The sequence below is a fragment of the Denticeps clupeoides genome, chromosome 7 (genome assembly GCF_900700375.1).
Source record: "Denticeps clupeoides chromosome 7, fDenClu1.1, whole genome shotgun sequence".
Taxonomy (NCBI): Eukaryota; Metazoa; Chordata; class Actinopteri; order Clupeiformes; family Denticipitidae; genus Denticeps; species Denticeps clupeoides.
Genome location: NC_041713.1, coordinates 16,328,814 through 16,351,709, shown reverse-complemented (window position 1 = coordinate 16,351,709; position 22,896 = coordinate 16,328,814). Strand labels below are relative to the sequence as shown.

Sequence of the window (22,896 nt, the reverse complement as noted above, 5' to 3'; positions counted from 1 at the left end):
GGTGATGCAAAGTCATTTCGCTATTCGTCCTGCTAAGCAGGAATTTGCCATTTTAAATAATCCACTTAACACCGCTTTTCACAAATGTGCTCCAGAGTACAGCACATCATTTAAATGTGGTATATTTACCACTGAAATCCATTATCAATTAATTACTAAACATTACAGTGAATGAAAAACTCAAGAATTTATACGTCTGAAATACATATAAAATGTGTTCTATTACATTGCAAGCGTGAATGTTGGTATGTTTCTTTTCTGTGTGTGTGTGAGTGTTACTCACCTGGTTTGTGCTCGTCCATGACAAAGCCCCTGTTTTCCACATATGTGTTGTTGTGCATCTGATCCTTCGTAATATTTTCATACACTAAACTATTGGCTTGGCATGAATCGTTGTCATCTTCTTCTGACCCGTTGACCACTCTGGTCATTATGCAGAGTCCAGGAACAGTGTACAGAAGGAGAAAGACCCAACCGTTTGACACCAGGCCGATGGCCAGCGTGGGGTCATCCCAGGAATTCTTCCCCAGTCTCGCATTTCCACTGACGTACATGATGATCCAGGTCGTCCAGATGCTGGCGGAGACGGTGCTGGTCAGCAGGATGTACAGGGCGTCTCTGCGGAACGGCTTATGCTTGTGTGTGAGTAAAAACAAGGCCACTAGGAGCACCGCCACCAGAAGAACAATCACGTAGATCAGGGCCATGACAAAGTCCACATGGGTGATGCCACACGCTAAGTTTGCTGTGGTGTTGCCCACATCAGACTTGGTTATGGTCAGCCATTCAGTGTTGATGATGACCTCAACCAGCCAAAGGGCCAAAACACCAAGCGACAGCAGCCAGCCACGGGTTTTCCACTCCTTCCTCTCCAAAATGGCCAGCCACAGTCCGTGGACCAGCAGGCAGGAGAAGCAGCCCGCAAAAAGGACGCCGAAAAGAAATCGCCGCGCGACGCACGTCGTGGCGCTCTTCCCAACGATGAAGGCGAAGGCCAGTCCGAACAGACCAGTCGTGAAAACCTGGAAAATGGCCTGCAAGGGCACCATGCTTTTGCGCATCGTGTTCGATACAAAGGGGAGGCTGGCTACCTGGATGATCATCAGCAAGAAGGAGGTGACCACACCGGCACCAGCGAAGGCCTCCACCACAATTCCCCACGCGCTTCCCAGATCACAGAGGTTGAAGTAGAGGGGATCGACCGCCGAACTGCAGCCATTTGGAGGGTTCCCAGTGGGGTTCATAGCACTCTGAGCAGACAAAGCCAAGATGTCGTTAGCTGGAGAAAAGTCACATGACATCGCATTCGTACCACCGGTGGTTACAGGTAACACGGGGAGGTGAGCGAAGGTGATCAAGCCGTCCTCCGACCGACGCACTGGCAGGAAGATGCAGCCACGCTGCTGCCGTTCCCCATAGCAATTTCAACAGCAGTGCTGACCTTCATTTATCCCACATATTCATTTATCTTCTACACAGCGTTTATTTCTCTAACTCACTCGGCTAATATCAGGATATCTAAGCAAATTTGTTTCCTATATTTACCCATAATATATATATATATGTGAAAAGCTTATTCTATCACACATTTATTAACCAGTGGAGAACACTGCACTTGTTTAAAGTGAAACGTCTTTTGATCTGCAGTAAATTAATTTGCACAAAAATTATCCCTATTTTTAATTTTTTTTTTTTTTACAAAACCTAATTTGACCATATCCTGCCCTATAACAGATATATGTATTTATTATCGTTGCGTGGGTTAACACACTTGGCCGATATATTGTTTAAATGATTTCTACATGACATGGATATGATATAAAACAAGCCCACGCTGCGTTTCATTCCGTGACGTGGGCTACGTCTAGATCACATTTCAAACATGTTTGCAGCAATCATTGCCTCGTCTAGTTGGGTTTTTACTACTGACCTCCGTCTAGCGAGCGGGTCTTTACGCGCAGAAGTCGCCGCTCAGTTCGCTCCTGTCTCGGCTTCCTGGAGCCTCCGGGATGCGCTCATTGCGACGTTCTGTGCGCAGACGACCGGGACGGAGGTGACCCGATCGTCGGGAGCGACACTCCCCCCCGGCGTCCCGCCCAGCGCGCCAACGTCGCCGCCCACGCGTCGCGCGTCCCCCGCGTCCCCGACATCCGGAGCGCGAAAAGCCGCTTACGGGCGCGGTAATGCGCTCGGCCTTCTCTCCGCACAACGGCGGCTCTGTTGAGGGGACCCGAGGGGTTCCATCACGTGTCATTCGTCTCCGGCTCCAGCGTGGAGGTGGGGGGGTCGTCCGTCAGGTCCCAGTGGCGCTGAGCTGAGGCCGAAATAAAGGCCGTAACATTGTGTGCGGTGAAGGTCTTGTTGATCAGAGAATCGGAGGATTTGGGCGACTTCGACGAGGCCCGGATCGTGATTGCTTGACGTCTGGGTCTCAGAATCAGTCGCTCTGCTGAGACGTCCCCGCCCTGCAGTGCCAAGAGCAAAGGAACAGGGGAGTTAAACCGGCAAACAGGCGACGGACTCATGCCTGTTGGCCCAAAAGACGAGCTACACGAGCTGGTTCCGATGGAAAGGTATCAGAACACAGAACGCATCACGGTTTGTGCGTCGCAGGGTGTCCGCGCTGTCCCACCACCAGGATGCCCATCAATGGGTACGAGAGCATTACAACTGGAACAACACTCACATGAATCTGAATTGGAGGAACATATAGAAGGACGGATTGGCAGTATTAGTATTTTTGGGTGGTAATACATCACAAACGGCACTACAGATCTCTAAATACAGTACAGGCCGAATGTTTGTACACACCTTCTTGTTCAATGTGTTTTCTTTATTTTCATGACCATTTACATTGGTAGATTCTCACTGAAGGCATCAAAAAGTGGAGACCTGGCCTCCACAGTCACCGGACCTGAACCCAGTCGAGATAGTTTGGGGAGAGCTGGACCGCAGAGTGAAGGCAAAGGGGCCAACAAGTGCTAAACACCTCTGGGAACTCCTTCAAGACTGTTGGAAAAGCATTTCAGGTGACGACCTCTTGAAGCTCATCGAGAGAATGCCAAGAGTGTGCAAAGCAGTTGTCCCGTTTGCGAGCTGACGGGGGAAAAGTGAAGTGATTGTCACATGTGATACACAGCAGCACAGCACACGATGCACACAGTGAAATTTGTCCTCTGCATTTAAGCCATCACCCTGAGTGAGCAGTGGGCAGCCATGACAGGCGCCCGGGGAGCAGTGTGTGGGGACGGTGCTTTGCTCAGTGGCACCTCAGTAGCACCTTGGCGGATCGGGAATCGAACCGGCAACCTTCTGATTACAGGGCCGATTCCTTAACCACTAGGCCACCACTGCCCCCAATCCTGACAGCAGTAATCAGAGCAAAGGGCGGCTATTTTGAAGAAACTAGGATATAAAACAGGTTTTCAATTATTTCACCTTTTTTTGTTAAGTACATAACTCCACATGTGTTCATTCATAGTTTTGATGCCTTCAGTGAGAATCTACCAACGTCATGAAAATAAAGAAGACACATTGACTGAAAAGGTGCGTCCAAACTTTTGACCTGTACTGTATGCACCTGTCAAATTTTGTTATGGTGTATATTGCTAGTTGAATACTATTGTTTCCACAAGGCATGACATATATTAAAAGGAAGCTGATACTTTGAAAGCTCAGCCAATGGTAACCAGAAATCCAAAAAATGAAGAGGGGTTCTGGAACTTTTTCGTATGCTTGTATATTAATTTTCGGCCACAACTTCTAATGGCCATCCAGGTCAAAGTTACTATTATGTGTTGTGCAGCCTAGAATGCATGGAGCATGCCAAAGTCATAGTATTGATCGCCTGTCTGATTGAGGTCATTAGCATGTTCCCTGCCTGCAGCAGCCAAACAGAGTTCATGTACAAAAAAGCCTGGTCAGACACAAAGCACGAATAGCAAACGATCAATCACCAAGGCACATTTACTGTCAAAAATACACACTTTGTGAGTGCATTCAGTAAAAAAATGTAGAAAAAAAGGAACTGTTTATTCGTCTCATGCAATGATACTTCTCTCCAAAATGCAATTAATGTATTCGCAGCAAATGGAGTGTTGGGTAATAGCTACTTTATTTTCACACTTCACTCTGTTCAGACACAAAATGTGCTCACGGGGTGGCTAAAAATATACTGTAAGTGCTGTCTCACCGTATGCATGTGGTTACGTCTAAATGCTGTGTAGATATTGACTGTCACATGATGTTTATAGTAAATGGCAGAGTGGAGACCCCAGCCCACTCGCTCACCCACCGATAACCAAAATTAAGCATCCCTCAGCCCCCCCCGGGCTGGCCGAACGCCACAGATCGATGCCATGCAACACTAAAAAGGGAGAAACTCAAAATCAAAGCTGTAGTCATGGCAACGGCTCTGCCAGATTCCACCAATCAATGGGGTGCGCAAGGCAGCGAGATGCGCCAGGAAAGGGCCGGCGTCCTACATAAAGAGTGCAGGACTGGGAGCCAAGGGACCGCACAAGGCGACCCACCTCCCGAACAGTCGCAGCGACGGCACCGAACGGACGGAGAAGTCTGCAAACTGAGAGCGGAAAAGACGAGGGGGAGGAAGCAAAGAAGACAAACATGTCCCTGTCCCTACTGGACAAAATCCCAGCCCAGCTCGGTCTGGTGGCCCTGGTTGTAGGCATTGGCTTCCACGCTGCGGTCGTAGAAGGAGGTAAGGCCACGACGTTCAGTTCTGCCACTGCATCCTTCGAGCGTCCACTGTGTCCTACACTACACCAGTGTCAAAAGGAAGTGGCGTCCTTCGATGTAAAAGTAAGGTGAGGAGGAGCAATAAGCAATGGGACGTTGTTCGAATCGCGGCGACTTTACGTAAGACGGCGTTCGGGCGTGCATGCGTTCTCCAGCAAAGCTGGCAATTCCTGAGACGGAACCAGAAAAATAGCTCTGCATGCCCATCGCTGAGCTAAAGCGACATCAATTTTTTATATTTGCTGTCATGCGACCCGCCACTTCACTCCTCACAAGCGTTCTTTTATTCAGCGTCGGAGCGGAGGCTTTGCGCGCAAATGTGTCAAGGTCGCAATCACTCGTTCGTTTCATAATAACACATATTTAACTCTGAATCGAACCTTTCCACGGGAATGTGTTGCTCGGTGTGAGTATTGTTGTTGTCCCTGTTTGTGTCGCAGTATGCATGCACGTAGGTGTCCAAATCAGCCTGAAGAACAGTCCCTCCTGGTTAGCTGAAGGCTGCGGAGCCGGTCCAGGCGTCTCATTAAAGCCGGCGGAGCAGAGAGCAGCTGCAGAACCTTCGGAGGATGAAAGCCCCCCGTCTGCCCTGCCGAACGTCTAATTGGCGGGGGGGGACGGGGGGTCCCTGAGCCCCGTCCCTCATTTGCCATTCCAGCGGCGGGGCCCGGGCATTCAGGGTGCAGCTGACGGCACAGATGCTCCTCGTACAGAGCGGCAGGGGGTCCCGGTCTCCCTGTCTTTTAGTGTCAGGCTTTGCGGATGCGCCTTGCGGATGAGAGTTGCGTGTCGGGCTCCTCTGGCGGTGCAGGGAGCTCCACACACCACACTGACCTAATGGCACAGATGCCACGACGGTCGCTTTTAACTGACTGCCGGGTCGATGACCACCGAAACTGTGCCGAGCAATCGAGCAAATGTGAAGCCTGAGCCACAGGGTTTGTTCAAGTAAATGGGGTGTAGAAACCTAGCGGGTAACACGCTCGCCTGTGAACCAGAAGAGCCAGGTTCAAATCCCGCTTACTACCATTGTGTCCCTGAGCAAGACACTTAACCCTGAGTTGCTCCAGGGGGGGACTGTCCCTGTAACTACTGGTTGTAAGTCCCTCTGGATAAGGGCGTCTGATAAATGCTGTAAATGTAAGTAAATTGAGCCTTTTTAATTCTGTCAGAAGAAAGGGAGCTGAGAGATTATCACATTATTTTGGAATAAGGTTGAAATTTCATCAGAAATTTCATGCTAATATATGAAGCACAAGCTCAAGTAAGTGACAAAAAAAAACAGTGTTGGTGAGAAGGATGAATTCACAAAATGGAAAAGTGAGCGGTGAGATAACTTAGAAAACAGACTATTACATGAAGGTAGCATGCAGTTTCCTCTTATTCACCAACAGCAGCGCTGAAGCAGGATGCAGGCCCCGAGAACGGCGCTACCCTGCTCAACCACTCGATGGCGCTGGTGCAACGCATGGAGGCTTTGCTGGTCCAGGGGAACGCGAGCGACGTGACCCTGCGGGTGCAGACCACGAACTCGGACGAGGTCAAGGTCATTCAGGCCCACGGCCTGGTGCTTTCCCTGCAGAGCGACGTGTTCGACGAGCTCCTGCAGAGACGCAACAGCAGCACCCTGGTCCTCAGCGAGACTCCGGACTGCGCGGCCCTCTTCGACAAATTCATCAGGTAACAAGCTTTAGGAAATTATATACAGTACAGGCCAAAAGTTTGGACACACCGTTTTCTTTATTTTCATGACCATTTACGTTGGTAGATTCTCACTGAAGGCATCAAAACTATGAATGAACACATGTGGAGTTATGTACTTAACCAAAAAAGGTGAAATAACTGAAAACATGTTTTATATTCTAGTTTCTTCACCCTTTGCTCTGATTACTGCTTTACACACTCTTGGCATTCTCTCGATGAGCTTCAAGAGGTCGTCACCTGAAATGGTTTTCCAACAGTCTTGAAGGAGTTCCCAGAGGTGTTTAGCACTTGTTGGCCCCTTTGCCTTCACTCTGCGGTCCAGCTCACCCCAAACCATCTGGATTGGGTTCAGGTCCGGTGACTGTGGAGGTCAGGTCTCCACTTTTTGTTAAGTACATAACTCCACATGTGTTCATTCATAGTTTTGATGAGAATCTACCAATGTTTTGAATGAGAAGGTGTGTCCAAACGTTTGGCCTGTACGGTATATTCTGTCTCAGCCATCGCCATTCTGGTCCGGCTTAGTATTTTAAAGTTAGACAGCACGTCGGTGTTCTGAACATCGGTTTAACACTGCCATCTGCTGTTCTAATGTTACACGCGCAACTTTAGGCTATTAGGTTTCACACCCCTGCCAAGCTCTCCAGAATTTCCCTCACTTTCCCGTAACCGATTAGTCCTACTCTGCCCAACCCAGGACACCGCGTGCAGGGCGGCGACTCACCCGGGGCGGCGCACACCAGCAAATGTTACATGCAGCACCAGGTTCCGGAGAAACGTTATTTGGTCTCACTATGTACTGTCTAACATCTATACAGCTGAAATGCAATAAAGTACTCAGTGTTATTAAGATATTAAAATATGAAATTTTTAATTTCGGTAGGCTGGTGGTCTGCTCTGGTTGAGAGCCCGCCCTGTTCCAGGTGAGACCAGGACGGGCTCTGGCAGCCGTGACCCTCAGCAGGACCAAGCGATTCTGCAAAGACCAGTCAATTTTTTAGACCCTTATGCCAATTGCAAGATGAAGGAAGGAAGACATTTTAATGTCAATTAATTTCCCACCACTATAGTGGTATATGCCATGAGTCAGGGCAAAGGTCAAGTGCCCTTATCTTATCTTGGTTGGTGGTTCGAGCCCACCCAGGGACAACAGATCGTTTGGGGCAGTGGTGGCCTAGCGGTTAAGGAAGCGGCCCCGGAATCAGAAGGTTGCCGGTTCGAATCCTGATCAAGGTGCCACTGAGCAAAGCACCGTCCCCACGCACTGCTCCCCGGGCGCCTGTCATGGCTGCCCACTGCTCACTCAGGGTGATGGGTTAAATGCAGAGGACAAATTTCACTGTGTGTGCTGTGCTGCTGTGTATCACATGTGACAATCACTTCACTTTACTTTTATGCTGTTCGCACAGGTACTTGTACTGTGGTGACATCTCTGTGCGTCTGGATCAGGCCATACCCCTGCACAAACTGGCCAGCAAGTACCAAGTGTGGAGCCTGCAGCAAGGCCTCACCCGATACATGACCCAGCATCTGTCCAGCGACTCGCCCACCGGCCACGTGGTCAACTGGTACCAGTACGCCGTGCAGCTGGGCGACGCCGCCCTGCGCGACAGCTGCCTGCAGTACCTCTCGTGGAACCTGTCGTCCGTCATGCAGAGTGCGGAATGGGGCTCCATCAGCGGCGAGCTGCTGCTGTCACTGCTGCAGCGCTCCGACCTGATCCTGCAGAGCGAGCTGGAGCTCTACGACGCGCTGGAGGCGTGGATCGGCCAGAACCAGCCGTCCGGCCTGACGGCGGAGAACGCGCTCCGGTCTGTGAGGTACGGCATGATACCCCCCCAGCAGCTGTTCCGTCTGCAGAAGCAGTCGCCGCTCATGCTTAAGTACTACGAGTCCGTCCGGGACCTCCTCTTCCTGGCCTTCCAGTTCCACGCCGCCTCTCCCATCCAGCTCGCCAAGTACTTCGACGTCAACTGCAGCATCTTCACGCCGCGGAACTACCTGTCACCGGCGTGGGGCTCGCCGTGGGTGATCAACAACCCCACACGCGACGACCGCAGCTTCAGCTTCCAGACACAGCTGGGCCCAAGTGGCCACGACTCGGCCAAGCGCGTGACGTGGAACGCGCTGTTCTCGCCGCGGTGGCTTCCGCTCAGCGTGCGCTCCACCTACACGGAGCACGGTGCCATGCAGCCCACGCGCATCGACAACGGCCGCCCGCGCGTCATCATCACGCCCGCCACTTCCAGTCCCGACTTTGCGGGCGTCGGCTTCCAGAAGACGGTGATCGTGGCGGCCAAGCAGCAGGGCAAAGTGGTGGTGCGCCACGTCTACAACTTTCACCAGAGCACAGAGGAGACGGGGGACTTCCTGGTGGACGCCGACCTGCAGCGGCGCACGTCTGAATACCTGATTGACAGCTCCCTCTACCTGCACATTGTAGTCAAGCCACTTTACCATAGCCTCATTGTTTCCAGAAAGTGAAAAATGTTTTTTTTTACATTTTTGACCAGTTCAGTAATCTTAGTCCAGTCTCCCACGGTCACGGCTCCTTAGACTTATATCGAACGCTCCTTTTATTACCTTTACTTCATGCACTTCTTTATAAACTGGCCTCTAGTCCGTTCATTTGGCGCGGTGTTCATCCCAGTGGTGCAATGTGATAATTCATTCTTAAAACAAACAATTGTTAATCCACTATTTAACATCAGTGTTGCTTTTAAATGTAAAGCTAATGATGACGGCAAAACAAATTTACATTTTATACTAAATATTCTGTTTTTTTCTAGCTTTGTTGGTGCTTCTAGACATTTTTTGGCCAAATTCAGCTCCACAGAAGGCATGTTTAAATTCAGGACGTGCAGTCACACTGCAAAACAATATTATTTTAAACCATTTTAGTTCAAGTCTCTGTGATTATAATGGAAATGCTTCGTGTTTAATCATATTTTGTTATTTATTGGTGTAATTTGTCCCTTACGTATTTACCACAAATAAATAAAAAAATTCAATCTGTTTAATTTTTTGCTGTTAAATTAAATTGACAATCTATGTCAGTGGTGGTTAAGATGAATGAACTGATAAATAAAAATCCATATGCTACGTCCATCTGTCCTCCATCCGAAGGCATTTATAGCACTGGAGGACAATAATTTTCTGCATATAACTGTATATTACTGAATGAACACAGATGAAACAGACACAAGTGCATGTTATGTGTGTGCACGATACAGATTATGTGATTATTTAATGTCAAAATGTCCCACATTAATGCCAGTCCCAATCTGCCCTACCAGTCTGGTGCATCCATGAATCATCTGGTGTGCGATTAATCAAAAACACACTCATGACTATCAGCAATGTGTGGCGGCCTACAGGAATACATCAGACCATTCTAGAATAGCGCGGTGTAATAAGCATAACGAGCAGATGCTGAGCGGAGTACAGAGAAATAAATTAAAACGTACAAAATGCGTTGGTGTAGTGGTATAGTGTTGGTGACTGGGTTTACAAATGGTGGTGTGGTTCAGGACTGAAAGGGACTTTTAAGGACTGAAGGGGTGGTAGTAGCCTAGTGGGTGACACACTCGCCTATGGACCAGAAGACCCAGGTTCAAATCCTATTTACTACCATTGAGTCCCTTAGCAAGACACTTAACCCTAAGAGTCTCCAGGGGGAGACTGTCCCTGTAACTACTGGTTGTAAGTCGCTCTGCATAAGGCAATCTGATAAATGCCGTGTCTATATTCACAAACATATGTGACAGATAAGGTAATTCTGAAGAGCACATTCAAGTCAAGTGTGTTTCTGTCACTGGATCTTGTGTATAGTAAGTCAGGAATTTGGGGTACAGCTGTCATAGTGGTCCCACCACTTTTCCCATAGAAATTAAAACCAGCGTTACCTTCCCTGCTCGTCAAAATGTTTATTTGTCATAGTTTTATAAACCTGGTTGAATGTTCTTGCTGCTGATATGGACAACGTGCATCCACACTTCAAGTCAAAAGATTGGATGCACGTACTTGTTTATGTTTTTTTTATTATTATTATTACATTATAGAATAAAACTGAAGACGCTGGACTTAATAAGACACGCGAGGTGTCACAGCTATTGGAAGACTTCTCCCAAGCATGGCCAGGTCCCTGGTGCCCACGGGCCCTGGTGCCCATGCCACATCCCACCACCCCACACAGAGCAGCGCAGGAACCAAACCACGCGATCTGGTTAACTGGGTTGGTCTGGTTAAATGGGTTGATCTGGTTAGATGGGCTGGTCTGGTTTACTGGGCTGGTCTGGTTAACTGGGTTGGTCTGGTTAAATGGGTTGTTCTGGTTAAATGGGCTGGTCTGGTTAACTGGGCTGGTCTGGTTAAATGGGTTGATCTGGTTAAATGGGCTGGTCTGGTTTACTGGGTTGATCTGGTTTACTGGGTTGGTCTGGTTTACTGGGCTGGTCTGGTTAACTGGGCTGGTCTGGTTAAATGGGTTGATCTGGTTTACTGGGTTGGTCTGGTTTACTGGGCTGGTCTGGTTTACTGGGTTGGTCTGGTTTACTGGGCTGGTCTGGTTTACTGGGCTGGTCTGGTTTACTGGGTTGTGTGTGAGTTGCACGTGTATTGGCAGCGCGGTGTGAACGCGGGGAGGACCGGCTGCTGGTCGCCGCCTTTTCTGCTGAAACGGCTCGGGCCGCTATCGGAAGGTTCTGGTGAGTCACGTAAATCTTGTTCAGCGGAAGCCGGGTGACGGCCAGAGACACGGCGTGTGTGTGTGTGTGTGTGTGTGTGTGTGTGTGTATGAAGATTATTAGGAAGTGGCAACGCTGCTGCGCTGCATTCTGAGCTCCCGAAAGGGGGAGATGGACTGAGTGAGTGAGAGAGAGAGAGAGAGAGAGAGAGAGAGAGAGAGAGAAAGCAAAGTCTTTTGTGATTCCCCTCCCCCTCGTCATCGCAACGGGGAAATGTCTCAGTCCAGGCGAGGTAAGTTTTCATCCCTCAGCTGGTACGTGTTATTTAGTAAAAGTTTTACAAAAAAAAAACGTACTTTAAACATTGAGGTGCATTCGAGCGCGTGCACGGCACCCTTCCCTTCCCGCTGCTCGGATTTCCACTGCACTTTCGTTTCCTGTTTTCTTGCCAAAGTTCCCAAGGCGCCTTCGTTTCGCTGCAAGTCCGCCTCGGCGGCCGGACCGGACCGGGCCGGACCTGTACGAGCCGGACCGGGTCTGCACGTGCGCGCGTGCTCGTCGGCTAGCCGCGCCGCGTTAGCCCGCCGGCCGGACGGACGGACGGGCCACTAGCACGATGCCGGGCTCCCCCTCCTCCTGGTAGCGGGCTAGCCGCCGCACTAGCCCGAGAGCCGCGCACCTGCCGGAACGTGCAGCCCCCACGGAGAGGACGAGTGACGTTAACACGCACGTAACTCCACGGCGACGCCGGTTAACAAGCAGTTGCATACAAAAAATACATATTTATACATATAGAGAGGGAGAGAAAGAGAGAAGACGACGCAACTGGCCATACGAACGTGGAACAAAAGTTGAGAAAAGGTCGCGGTCGGTGACGCCGGACTGTGACAGGGAAGCGGAGCCCGGTGACGTCAGCTCCCACGCATTCCTGCCATTCTTTCCACAATTGGCGAATGGAGCCGCACGCGTGACGTCAGAGGAGCCCCAGACCCCCGCCGGGAGACGCGTGACCTTTTCCACTCCCACCGTTTCAACTCTGTGCGCTCACACTGGAACCGAAGCACGACTTCATTATTATTATTATTATTATTGTATTTTAATGACTATTTATTCGTTTGTTCGCTGCATTATCTGCTTTGCATGCTGGAAACAGCATTAAAGGCTGGGTGGGTGAGTGACAGCCGCAGGGAGGGCGATGACCTCGCCGAGGAGCGCGCCGAGGCCTGCGTAACAGGCCGCTGCCGTGTTTTTGCGTGTAAGGGCCTGATCTTGCGGCCGGGCGCAGGTTATGTGTGTAGTTTTTTTTTTTTTTTTTTTTTTTTTCTTCTCCCCCTCGTCTGAACCTGCGCACTCGCCGCTGTTACACAATCTGTGTTTGTCGTACTAATGGCCTGTTTTTGAGGCGTGGTGTCCACCTTTGTTTGCGTTCGTCGCTGGCGGTGCCTGAACCCCGGGGTGTTTTTTCGTGTCGCCTCAGTCACCCTCGTCGTGTTCACGCCGCACAGGTGCGTTCCTCAACAGTCGCGCGGGATCCGGTTAATTCCGTTTTTTCTGCTTTCGAACGGGACTGTGCGAGTGCTGGACACGACTGCAAATGACACACCTGCCTCAGTGGGAGGTTTTACTGCAGCTCGCCGTGCTGGCATTAAGAACCGTTTAAGACGCTGTCCCTGGACCCTGGCGTGCTCGGGTTTCGTCAGGTCGCGCTGCGCCTGAGACACATCCTGTTGCGTGAGCCGCGGTCATCTGTCATGGCAGCGGAGCGCAGGAGTGTACCCAGGGATTACTTTACGGTGACATGATATGATTAGTGTGCATCGTGTGAATGGAAGGGCCTTCTTTTTTTTTTGTGTACGGTGAATTGAGTAAGACCAGCGGGCCCTTTTCTAAGAATTGAGTTGCACGGAAAGCGGCGCGCCTGCCATGTGGAGAGCTCTGACGCTGTCACCGAAAGTCGGCCTGCTCCTGGGCATTCGAGGAAAACTACGAGAGAGGGCAGGTGCTCGTTTTTCACGTCTGCGAGTGCTTGTTAAATGTGACTCAGCATAGTTTCACTTTGCTTGAATCAGACTACGGGAAAAATAGCGGGAGAATATGGAATATTAAATGGACAAAATAAGAATAAAATGATGGCTTAGTCTCCAATGTTGTATATTGGCCTAACATTAAGACCGTATGCATAATATTTCCTAATATAGAGTAGGTCCCCCTTTTTCACTTGCAAAAAGTCTTGACCTGTTGAAGTAAATCCAATAGGATTACGAAAGTATGGTATAGTATCTGGTACCGACCAATGAGGAGCAGATATTCTAAGTCAGTGGATCTTTTTTCCCAACCTGTGGCGGGCAGAGAATTGTATTGCAGTGAGGTCACCAAGATTATATTAGTAAACATTAACTGTATAAAATCCCAAGAACACGCCCAAACTCTGTATAATCCTGCATGCTGTAGGGACTAGTTGTGTAAAACGTGGCCCGAGGTTCGTGCTCCATTAGTATCAGTTTAGTCGGGCTCAGGCCGGCTCGAGCTCACGCATTAAATGGACCGTCAGCAAACAGGAAATTCGTATGATTTGCTGATTGCAAATTTGTGTTGGTGATTTTATTGAACGTCACAAGAGAGATGCTGAGGAGGTGACACGGAGGCAAGCATCTGGCGATTTATATTATATGTCCTTTCCCTCTTTGTCCGGTGCTCGTGGCCGGGCCTGGCCGGGTCATGGCTTTATGTGTGTGACTGTCATTTATTTAAATGCACCACACGGCCTAACAGTCTAGTCGGGTTGTGTCGTAAGACGGTACCTCCATGGACATCACACCGATGTATGACTGGACTGAGTTCTGCAGAACCTTGAGGTCGAGCGCCGATGGAGGACTGGACTGAAATCTGCAGAACCTTGAGGTCGAGCGCCGATGGAGGACTGGACTGAGTTCTGCAGAACCTTGAGGTCGAGCGCCAATGGAGGACTGGACTGAGTTCTGCAGAACCTTGAGGTCGAGCGCCGATGGAGGACTGGACTGAGTTCTGCAGAACCTTGAGGTCGAGCGCCGATGGAGGACTGGACTGAGTTCTGCAGAACCTTGAGGTCGAGCGCCAATGGAGGACTGGACTGAGTTCTGCAGAACCTTGAGGTCGAGCGCCGATGGAGGACTGGACTGAAATCTGCAGAACCTTGAGGTCGAGCGCCGATGGAGGACTGGACTGAGCTCTGCAGAACCTTGAGGTCGAGCGCCGATGGAGGACTGGACTGAGCTCTGCAGAACCTTGAGGTCGAGCGCTGATGGAGGACTGGACTGAGTTCTGCAGAACCTTGAGGTCGAGCGCCGATGGAGGACTGGACTGAAATCTGCAGAACTTTGAGGTCAAGTCAACACCTGAAACTTGGCACATTATACTGCTGAGGGCACTGCCACCGGGGAGTAATGTTTCCATGAATGGCTTTACTTGGTCGGCAACGATACGTAGGCGGGTGGTCTGTGCCAGAGTAACGACTCCCACAGCATCACACTGCCTCTGCCGGCTTGCGAGTCTGGAAGACATACCAGGTTAATGACACACACTCAAACGTCTGGACATCATCAGACCTGGCCACCTTTTGCCATTGCTCTGTGGGCCTGTTCTGTGTTCACATGGCGCTTTTGGTGGTGGACATGGGTCAGCATGGGCACCCTGACCGTTCGGCAGTGGCGCTGCCACATACACAACATTCTGTGCACCGCTTTTTGTGTGAGTGTGAGAGCACTCACTTACACCCATCAAATCCATTGAATTATATTGCATGTCTGTAGTGGGTGTGGTAGTGGGAGGGAGAACATTATTAAAGTTTGTGTTTTGGGTGTCAGAAACTCAACACGAGAAAAATAGTGATATATGCGGAACTGTCAAATTGCCCCCATACCTATATAATTAATATATTTTATTATTAATAATAATATTTATATGCAAGTTATTAATATGCTGAGGCAGTTTTGGACGTTGCCCCAATTCATTTCTGACAAGTGTGGTATGACGGGCATGCAGAACGCAAACGTGGGTGGGTGTGTCAGTATTTCGTCAGTTTTCATACATCATAAAGAGAATGATGGTCATTGTGATACACAACAGCACAGCAAATGGTGCACACAATGAAATGTGTCCTCTGCTTTTACCCATCACCCTTAGTGAGCAGTGGGCAGCCATGACAGGCGCCCGGGGAGCAGAGTGTGGGGACAGTGCTTTGCTCAGTGGCACCTTGGGATTCGAACCGGCAACCTTCTGATTAGTGGGAAATTGCATAAAAATATAATTTTTTTATTTTTTATTTTTTTTGGAATTCCATGACTCATTCCATCTATATTTTGGGGTGTTGTTTATCGAGATGTTATGTCTTCAGGAATGGCAGAAAGTCAGTTTCACCAATTGTTTAATTACAGTGCTTATAATCGCTCAGCGTTGCCAGATTTAATGGATTATAGTCCATTTTTTTCCATTTTTTTGGGGAATGGTGCTGAAAAATCTAAATCTCTTTTAAGTATGTTAAGTAGTCTGAGCAGTTTTGTGTTTTGCCAGTTTTGGCAAACAATCTGGGAACGCTGGGTTTGCATCTCAAATCATCCTCATCCCATTTTTTAAATATTGATTTATAAAAAGTAAATATTCTAGACAACAGGAATAATTACACACCTATAACGGGATATTTAATCCCCCCCCAACAGTAAAGATAACTGCCAGGTGTCTATGTCTTGTTTTTATTTGTTTCTGTAAATCCTGAGGACCTCTTTTGCCCTACAGGCCGCTTGTGGTGCTTTGAAAATAGGGCTCTTAGCGTTCTTACTAGTTCCAGCTGTTCAGATGTGTAATGCTCTGCTTTTATGTAATCTGTTTATTTCTTCACCATCATGATTTGTGCGGTTGTCTCCTATTACGTTAAAATAAAGGGCATTTTGAACTTTCTTCAGCAGGAAAATAGCAGGGTGTTGTGATGGGTTTTTGGTGCAAGACCATGGTGTGACCATGGGGTGATAGATGATGAAGGAGGGCGGTGGATCAGAATGGTTTTATGTAGCATGGTGAGCATGGTGGACCGGGTCAGGCTGCATTGTTAGAACTCTACAGTCAATCTGGGGTAAATAAGATGTCCACCAAGTTATGAATAATTTGCATTGTATTGTATGAATATTTATGATCATGGGTTTTGTGATTCCAGCACAAGAAGTCTTTCTTCATACTGCTTACATGTTCTACTGGGCGATTCTCTGAAATGAAAAAAAAATTCTGTAATGTTTGCACTTTTACTTGTACTAATATTTTTTAATTACTAATATTTAAGATGCATACCCAGATAATGTGGAACATCATTTAATTTTAAAGTAATTTTTAAAATGAAGGTTTTGCAGACATTTGAAACACGGTTACTTCTCACGATGTAAAATTTTTACTACTTTAAATTAAATTCAAGGCAAATTATTATCATAACAATTATATCATTATTATCAAATAGGCACAGTGCATCAGGTAGCTGTAGCTTTTAGATGGGGGACATTGTTGTTCCGTGCATCACACCATCTTGGTCGTTTTAGTTGCATATATTGGCATTGCATAAACATTATTTTATTGAAGTTTTGGACAGTTTTGACACCCATTATACATTGAAATATTTGGTGCAATAGTTCAGTCTGATTGCTTATAGAGTTCACAGAAATGTATTGTGGAAGTTGGTTTTAACAAGTGGGACTGGTTTTCTGTGTCCCGTGCATCACGTCAAGTTCTCAAACTGCTTGTATGGCTTTTGTAATAACTTTATATTGAAGTCCCCAGTAATAAGGCACGACAAGTACTACATACATGTCACGCTTGTTCATAGTTCTGACCACTAGTTATGGGGATAAAGTAAGAAATCGTCCTGCTGTTTTCTTTTAGGGGAACTTAAAGAAACAAATATATATTTTTTTATGTTTATTAAAATGTGAGAAATAATTAATTGAGGGAAATATATCAAACAGTTATTTCTGTGATCTTTCAACAGGTAAACACCCACCCAAGAAGAAGCTCCCCAAGCTTTTGCCAGTAGACCCGGAGCCACCAGCAACGTATGTCACAAGTCTCGCCTCCTTTCTCCTCTTCTTCCCTTGGTTGGCTTTGCTTGTAACTAGTATACTTTACCTTGGTGAAAACAGCCAGTGTTACATAGCGCCTCCAAAATCCCATAATCCCGTAGTCTTTACCCATTTTTCTTTTTCTCAGGCCTCCTAGAGATCTGAACTCCGAGGCAGAGGTGACTATTGGAGAGAAGGTATGGTTCTGGTGAACTTTCTTTCCAAGTTTTTTTTTTTCTACTTTTATTTTCCAAATCCAAGAAGTATTCCCTGCTTTCCTTTAATGTTCCTGCTTCCTTTTCTTGTCAGAACGTTGTGGTGAAGGCTGATGATTTGGAACAGATTGCAGAGCTGGGAAGGGGGGCTTACGGCGTTGTGCACAAAATGCGACATGTGCCTAGTGGCCTGATCATGGCTGTGAAGGTGAGCAGTCAACCTCGCTTCCTATCATGTATAAAAGGATAACTGAGAGGACATCAGCATCATAAATAAAAATCTGCTTTTACCCTTCTCATTTAAGACATGAATACGTGCTTTGAGCGATGCATTGAGTGATGGAACTGTTTAATTGTGGAAGGCACAGTGTCACATGACATTGCAGCTGAAAACATTTTAATAAAGCAGATTCATATTCAAAGTGACGTTATTATGTAGGAGTGTTTATTGGCAAGGATCTCACAATACGATTATATAGCAAAATATTGAGATACTGTACATATTGCGATATTTTTCAGCTCACTAAAAATGTAAAAACGGAGCTGAAATACATGATGCTGTGATCGGTCTGTCATGTCTTGCGATTTCACTCTGCCTGAAATGCCAAGCCGTAATTGAAAGTGCCCAGCTGTGCAGCGCCATCTAGAGGACTGAAGGTTGTAGTCGCAAGCTGATTCTCATCTCTGCTGACCTCACTAAAGAAAATGCTTGACAGCACCACCCGGTGGACTAAATTTCTATACCAAAAAAATCGATATTTCATATCCCTGTATAGATACAATATCACATTCGCAAAAATATTGCAATATATTGCTGTATCAATATTTTCTAACACCCCTGTAATTGTGTGATTTATGGTCACTCTAAGGACTTTTCTGACTGTACTTACACTTTTATTTGACCCTTAAATGAAATGTTTAATGATTGTCTTCGTACTGTAATACAATTATATTATAGCTCAAATGTATTTAGTTGTGGTTTGATATTTGTTTTTGTTTTTTTTCCCTCTTAATAGAGAATACGGGCTACAGTGAACTCACAGGAACAGAAGAGGCTGCTGATGGACCTGGACATCTCAATGAGGACTGTGGACTGCTTCTACACGGTCACCTTCTATGGAGCGCTCTTCAGGGAAGTACGTCCATTTTACATAGTGCAAATAACATACACAGACACAAAAACCCACAGTCTCATGGCGTTGCAGGGCGATGTGTGGATCTGCATGGAACTCATGGACACATCTCTCGACAAGTTTTACAAGCAGGTCATTGCCAAGGGTTTGACCATACCTGAGGACATTTTGGGGAAAATCACTGTATCGGTAAGGATTAAATTTTTTTTTTTAATTCATTAGTGAACTCATTAACACCCATTTTTGAGCCCAGTCACCCATGCTGTCTTTTTTTTTTATTCCATTGAATTATTGCATTAATAGCATATAGTTACTGAATAATGAAGAGAAGATGTCTGTGGTAATTAATTGTGGTTAAATGTATTTAGTGCCGTTGTGGTGTGAAATATGGAGTTAAAAAAAATGGCATCCCACCGTTGTTTAAGAGTTGCCTCTTACTGATGGATACCAGGCAGCCCTATCGCCATACTACATACTACAATCTGTGGTAGTAGCCTAGTGGGTAACACACTCGCCTATGAACCAGAAGACCCGGGTTCAAACCCCACTTACTACCACTGTGTCCCTGAGCAAGACACTTAACCCTAAATTACTCCGGGGGGGGACTGTCCCTGTAATACTGATTGTAAGTCGCTCTGGATAAGGGCGTCTGATAAATGCTGTAAATGTAAATGTAAATGTTTCTGGAGCTTTGTTTTATAGTTCAGTGTGATTCACTGTTGAGACATTACTGCTGGCTAATATTTCCTTCCTTCCTCCCGCTCTCTCTTCTCCTTAGATTGTCAAAGCCCTGGAACATCTGCATAGGATGTCTGTGATACACAGAGGTAAATAAAGCTATGGTGAGCTGAGTATTGGTTGAGATTACTTGGCTCTCCGTGATCCACTCTGACTAATCCTGATTAATCCTTTTTTTTGTGTTTTCCCTCCTTCTCTCTCCCTCTCTGTTTTCTTAATCTGTAACGGGCAGGATAATGTGCTGCATGTACTATTCAACTTTTAGTGATGCCTTCCGTTGCAGTTTCTAATATGGATTGTATGAAAATGGTTATTAACATTATCAGTTTGTATTATATAAAGGCACAGAACGATAGCATTTGGACTGCACAACTGGATCTTTGTTGTGTTTTATTTTTTGCATTGTTTCTGGTTCAGTGTTTTTCTAAGCACTGCCTGTTTTTTTTGTTTGTTTGGTTTTTGGTTATAGAATTTGATCAATCTCTATCCTAAATACAATAATTAATATATTTGAAAATATGTCTATTTTCCTTACTGTTTACTGATAATGCTTTTAATTAAATTTTTAGGCATATTATTCAGTCAAGTAGCCATACACATTAACTTTGGTACTGATGCAGTTGTCATGCACTGATGATGGAATATTGTTCTCAGAATTGTTCATTTAATGAGTTGTCAGATTTTATAAATATCTTGCTAGGTTCTGTAAATTGTATGAATCAAAGCATTTAGTATGTTATTATTTTAATTTTGAGGCTCATTCTATTTGTCTAATATTGTTCATTATTAATAAAGTTAATTTGTGTATTAGAGCCTATTTGCATACGTGTTTGGAAATGTATAATAATCAGCGTTTCTGGTATGAACAAGTTTGCTCCTCTGTAAACTGTAGATGTGAAGCCATCAAATGTCCTGATCAACACAGAAGGCCAGGTGAAAATGTGTGACTTCGGGATCAGCGGCTACCTGGTGGATTCAGTGGCGAAGACCATGGACGCAGGCTGCAAGCCATACATGGCGGTGAGCTTTCAGCTCAGTCGAAGTGCCACCTTGTCCACCTTGTTTACTTTTACTGCAACCCAGTTCCTTTGTTCCAGCCGGAGCGGATAAACCCAGATCTCAACCAGCAGGGCTACAGTGTCAAATCGGACATCTGGAGTTTAGGAATCACGTTGGTAAGTGTTTTTATTTTACTCATCTGCATGAAACATGCTCGTAGCTAACATTACAGTTGAACATCTTGTAGCATTTCACTGCAAAACATCACTGTGCCACAGGAAAAAAGGTTGTATCTTAACACGGTACGCCATGTTAGGACATGCCTACAGCATGCTCAGCATCTTTTTTGGCCATGCAGGAACGTCTGAAATATGCATCTGATCGCGTTTGTGCCTTCTATGGTAGATTGAACTGGCCATCCTGCGATTCCCGTATGATTCGTGGGGCACGCCATTTCAGCAGCTCAAGCAGGTGGTGGATGAACCCTCGCCCCAGCTGCCTGCCGACCGCTTCTCCCCCGAGTTTGTGGACTTCACCTCCAATTGGTGAGGCACTGCCCACTTCACTGAATCGATCCAGGGGTCCAGAACCCCTTACATTCATGTTTCACGTTTTACATGAATGTTTCCGGGTTTCCTTCTAGCTTGAGAAAAAATTCCCAAGAGAGGCCTGCCTACCCAGAGCTCATGGTTTGTTTTTGTAATATAATTCTGAAATTGATTTCTTATTTGAAATGACCACCAGAGGTCAGACTTGTTTAAAGGAAAGTCTTTTTCGCAGCCAGAAAGAGAGCAATTTGACTCACTCACCCTAACTATTGCATCACCTCCTCCCCACCCCACTTCCCCCGAACCCCACACCCCACCCCCAGAAACAGCCTTTTTTTATCCTGCATGACTCCAAGGAGACGGATGTGGCCAGCTTTGTAAAGACCATCCTCAGCGCCTGAGGCCCAGACGATTTACGGAAAACGGTGGGACAAGGCGGCAGGGACTGAACTAAGCAGCACGCAGGCCCTCCTCTCGACACATGCACAAGATCGACTCCCCGGATTAGACCCACACCCCTTCATACGTACGCCAATTGTTTAGAGTGTGTGCACTATGAACTGGGGCAGGTCTACACCCACTCTCCCCTGCGCTGACCTCCAGCTCTGAGCTTTATGGACTGGTCCCTTGACAAGAAACTCTTTAGTTCCATGTCAATCGTACAAGTTCCACCTCAAAGAGGGGCTTCATAAGGGCAGCTCTAATGACCTCTGTCTGTGAACCACCCACTGTGTGTTTACGTACATCCCGTTCTGGTCCTTGCAGAGGTGTGGCCTTAACTAGTCTCATTTAATTTTGCAGATCCTGCTTACCTCACTTGGTTTTGCAACTGCATTCATTGTCCCCTGCAAACAAAGGTCAGAGGTCACAGCCGTCCCAAACGCCTTAGTGTTCATATCAAGGAGCATATGTTCTCCACTACTGAGATGGCACCTCTGCAGCCAGGTCATTAAGTCCCGGCCATTAGTAAACCACATCCTGCTTACCCCTGATTTAAATGAATGCTCTCTGTTTCATGAGTTGAGGAGTGGTCTCACGCTCAGCTAAATCCAGTCTGAGCCATGAAAACGCCACACGTGGATCATTAAGGGACCGGGACCTGCTTGACACTTACTGTGGACAGTGTGGGAACTGCGGTTTGGTCCATTGTCCACGTGTCCATTGTCCACATGTCCTACGTGTGGGAAATACACACATTGCACTAGTTATGCAGACAGTAATCCAAATGGGTCCTCCTCACATCCTGGTGTCAGAGGTCATCGTTTGTCATACCCCTCCCCCAATCAGGATTCAGGTTGATAATTAAACTGCTAGCCATCCTCTGAATGCTAGTGGGTTTGAGTTTGGCAGGATGGCCCATTCAGCCTTATTTTTTATTATTGTTCTGTGATCTTTGACCTTGAACGCTAACCTACCAGCCTTCAGTGATCTCAACCAGCCATCCACTGAATTTAAGTGAAACTGGTTGTGAAATAACCAAACATCTTACAATGCCATTATGAAGCTGCTCGGTTTCTACGTTGTTTTTGCTCATCTTGCCCATCAGTAGAACCATTTCAACGTCTGATTAAAGAAAATAGGATTGTCTCTGTGAGCTTCTGGAGGCTTTACTTTTTCACGTTTTGCAATTAGAAGTGTGTGGAAGCCGAAATAAAGGTCTTATTCTTGAATAAAGAGGCTTTTGTTGAGGAGGAGATCGTCCAGTAGTTCCCTGATCTTCTAGGTGCAACCGGCTGCACGTTCTTTGTATTAGACCAGTGAGTCAAATGTTCTGATCGAATGACCGCTTTAAATACAAATCATCCACCTCGGAAGCCACCCCGCAGGTTGATTGAACTTTTTTTATGCAGAACATTATACGTTGCTCCATGTGCTTTTTGCCTTTCTTTCAGTTAATGGCCCCTGGCACCCTTTTTTTCTTGTGAATTTATTGAAAGATACAGTAAAGGCATTATCCTGTCCAAGAACACTGGGGATGCACTTGAGATGCAATGAGCTGAACTTTTGCACTTTATCAGAGCATTGCAGAGGGGTTGCCTTTT

The 22,896-nt window shown here is 46.9% G+C and overlaps 3 protein-coding genes across 7 annotated transcripts in view; 2 read left to right on the top strand and 1 right to left on the bottom strand.

Moving 5' to 3' along the window:
- Window positions 1–11,536, bottom strand: part of LOC114794350 (G-protein coupled receptor family C group 5 member C-like) — a 13,498-nt gene extending 1,962 nt beyond the window's left edge. The window contains exons 1-3 of one of the 2 annotated variants that reach the window (XM_028986852.1): window positions 11,504–11,536; window positions 1,931–2,465; window positions 284–1,250 (exon numbers count right to left, since the gene is read on the bottom strand). In XM_028986852.1, the coding sequence (XP_028842685.1) occupies window positions 284–1,244 (961 nt within the window). In that variant the 5' untranslated portion in view covers window positions 1,245–1,250; window positions 1,931–2,465; window positions 11,504–11,536. Of the gene's footprint in view, window positions 1–283; window positions 1,251–1,930; window positions 2,466–5,138; window positions 5,351–11,503 lie in introns of those variants that run through there. The other variant, XM_028986850.1, reaches the window with a different exon arrangement.
- Window positions 4,364–9,482, top strand: LOC114794342 (BTB/POZ domain-containing protein 17-like). Of its 2 annotated transcripts, none has more exons than XM_028986839.1 (3): window positions 4,364–4,720; window positions 6,156–6,438; window positions 7,872–9,482. In XM_028986839.1, the coding sequence occupies exons 1-3, from the start codon at window positions 4,627–4,629 to the stop codon at window positions 8,944–8,946; spliced, it is 1,452 nt and encodes a 483-aa protein (XP_028842672.1). In that variant the 5' UTR covers window positions 4,364–4,626; the 3' UTR covers window positions 8,947–9,482. The 2 variants fall into 2 exon arrangements, with proteins under 2 accessions (XP_028842672.1, XP_028842671.1); XM_028986838.1 differs by having other exon boundaries at window positions 4,368–4,720; window positions 6,153–6,438.
- LOC114794352 (dual specificity mitogen-activated protein kinase kinase 6-like) lies at window positions 11,267–22,896 on the top strand. Of its 3 annotated transcripts, XM_028986855.1 has the most exons (12): window positions 11,267–11,439; window positions 17,152–17,215; window positions 17,370–17,418; window positions 17,531–17,644; window positions 18,453–18,572; window positions 18,642–18,758; window positions 19,348–19,396; window positions 20,200–20,327; window positions 20,405–20,482; window positions 20,712–20,851; window positions 20,950–20,995; window positions 21,178–22,896. In XM_028986855.1, exons 1-12 carry the CDS (start codon window positions 11,421–11,423, stop codon window positions 21,253–21,255), a joined length of 1,002 nt encoding a protein of 333 aa, XP_028842688.1. In that variant the 5' UTR covers window positions 11,267–11,420; the 3' UTR covers window positions 21,256–22,896. The 3 variants fall into 3 exon arrangements, with proteins under 3 accessions (XP_028842688.1, XP_028842687.1, XP_028842689.1); XM_028986854.1 differs by having other exon boundaries at window positions 18,453–18,758; XM_028986856.1 differs by lacking the exon at window positions 11,267–11,439 and adding an exon at window positions 12,516–12,652 and having other exon boundaries at window positions 18,453–18,758.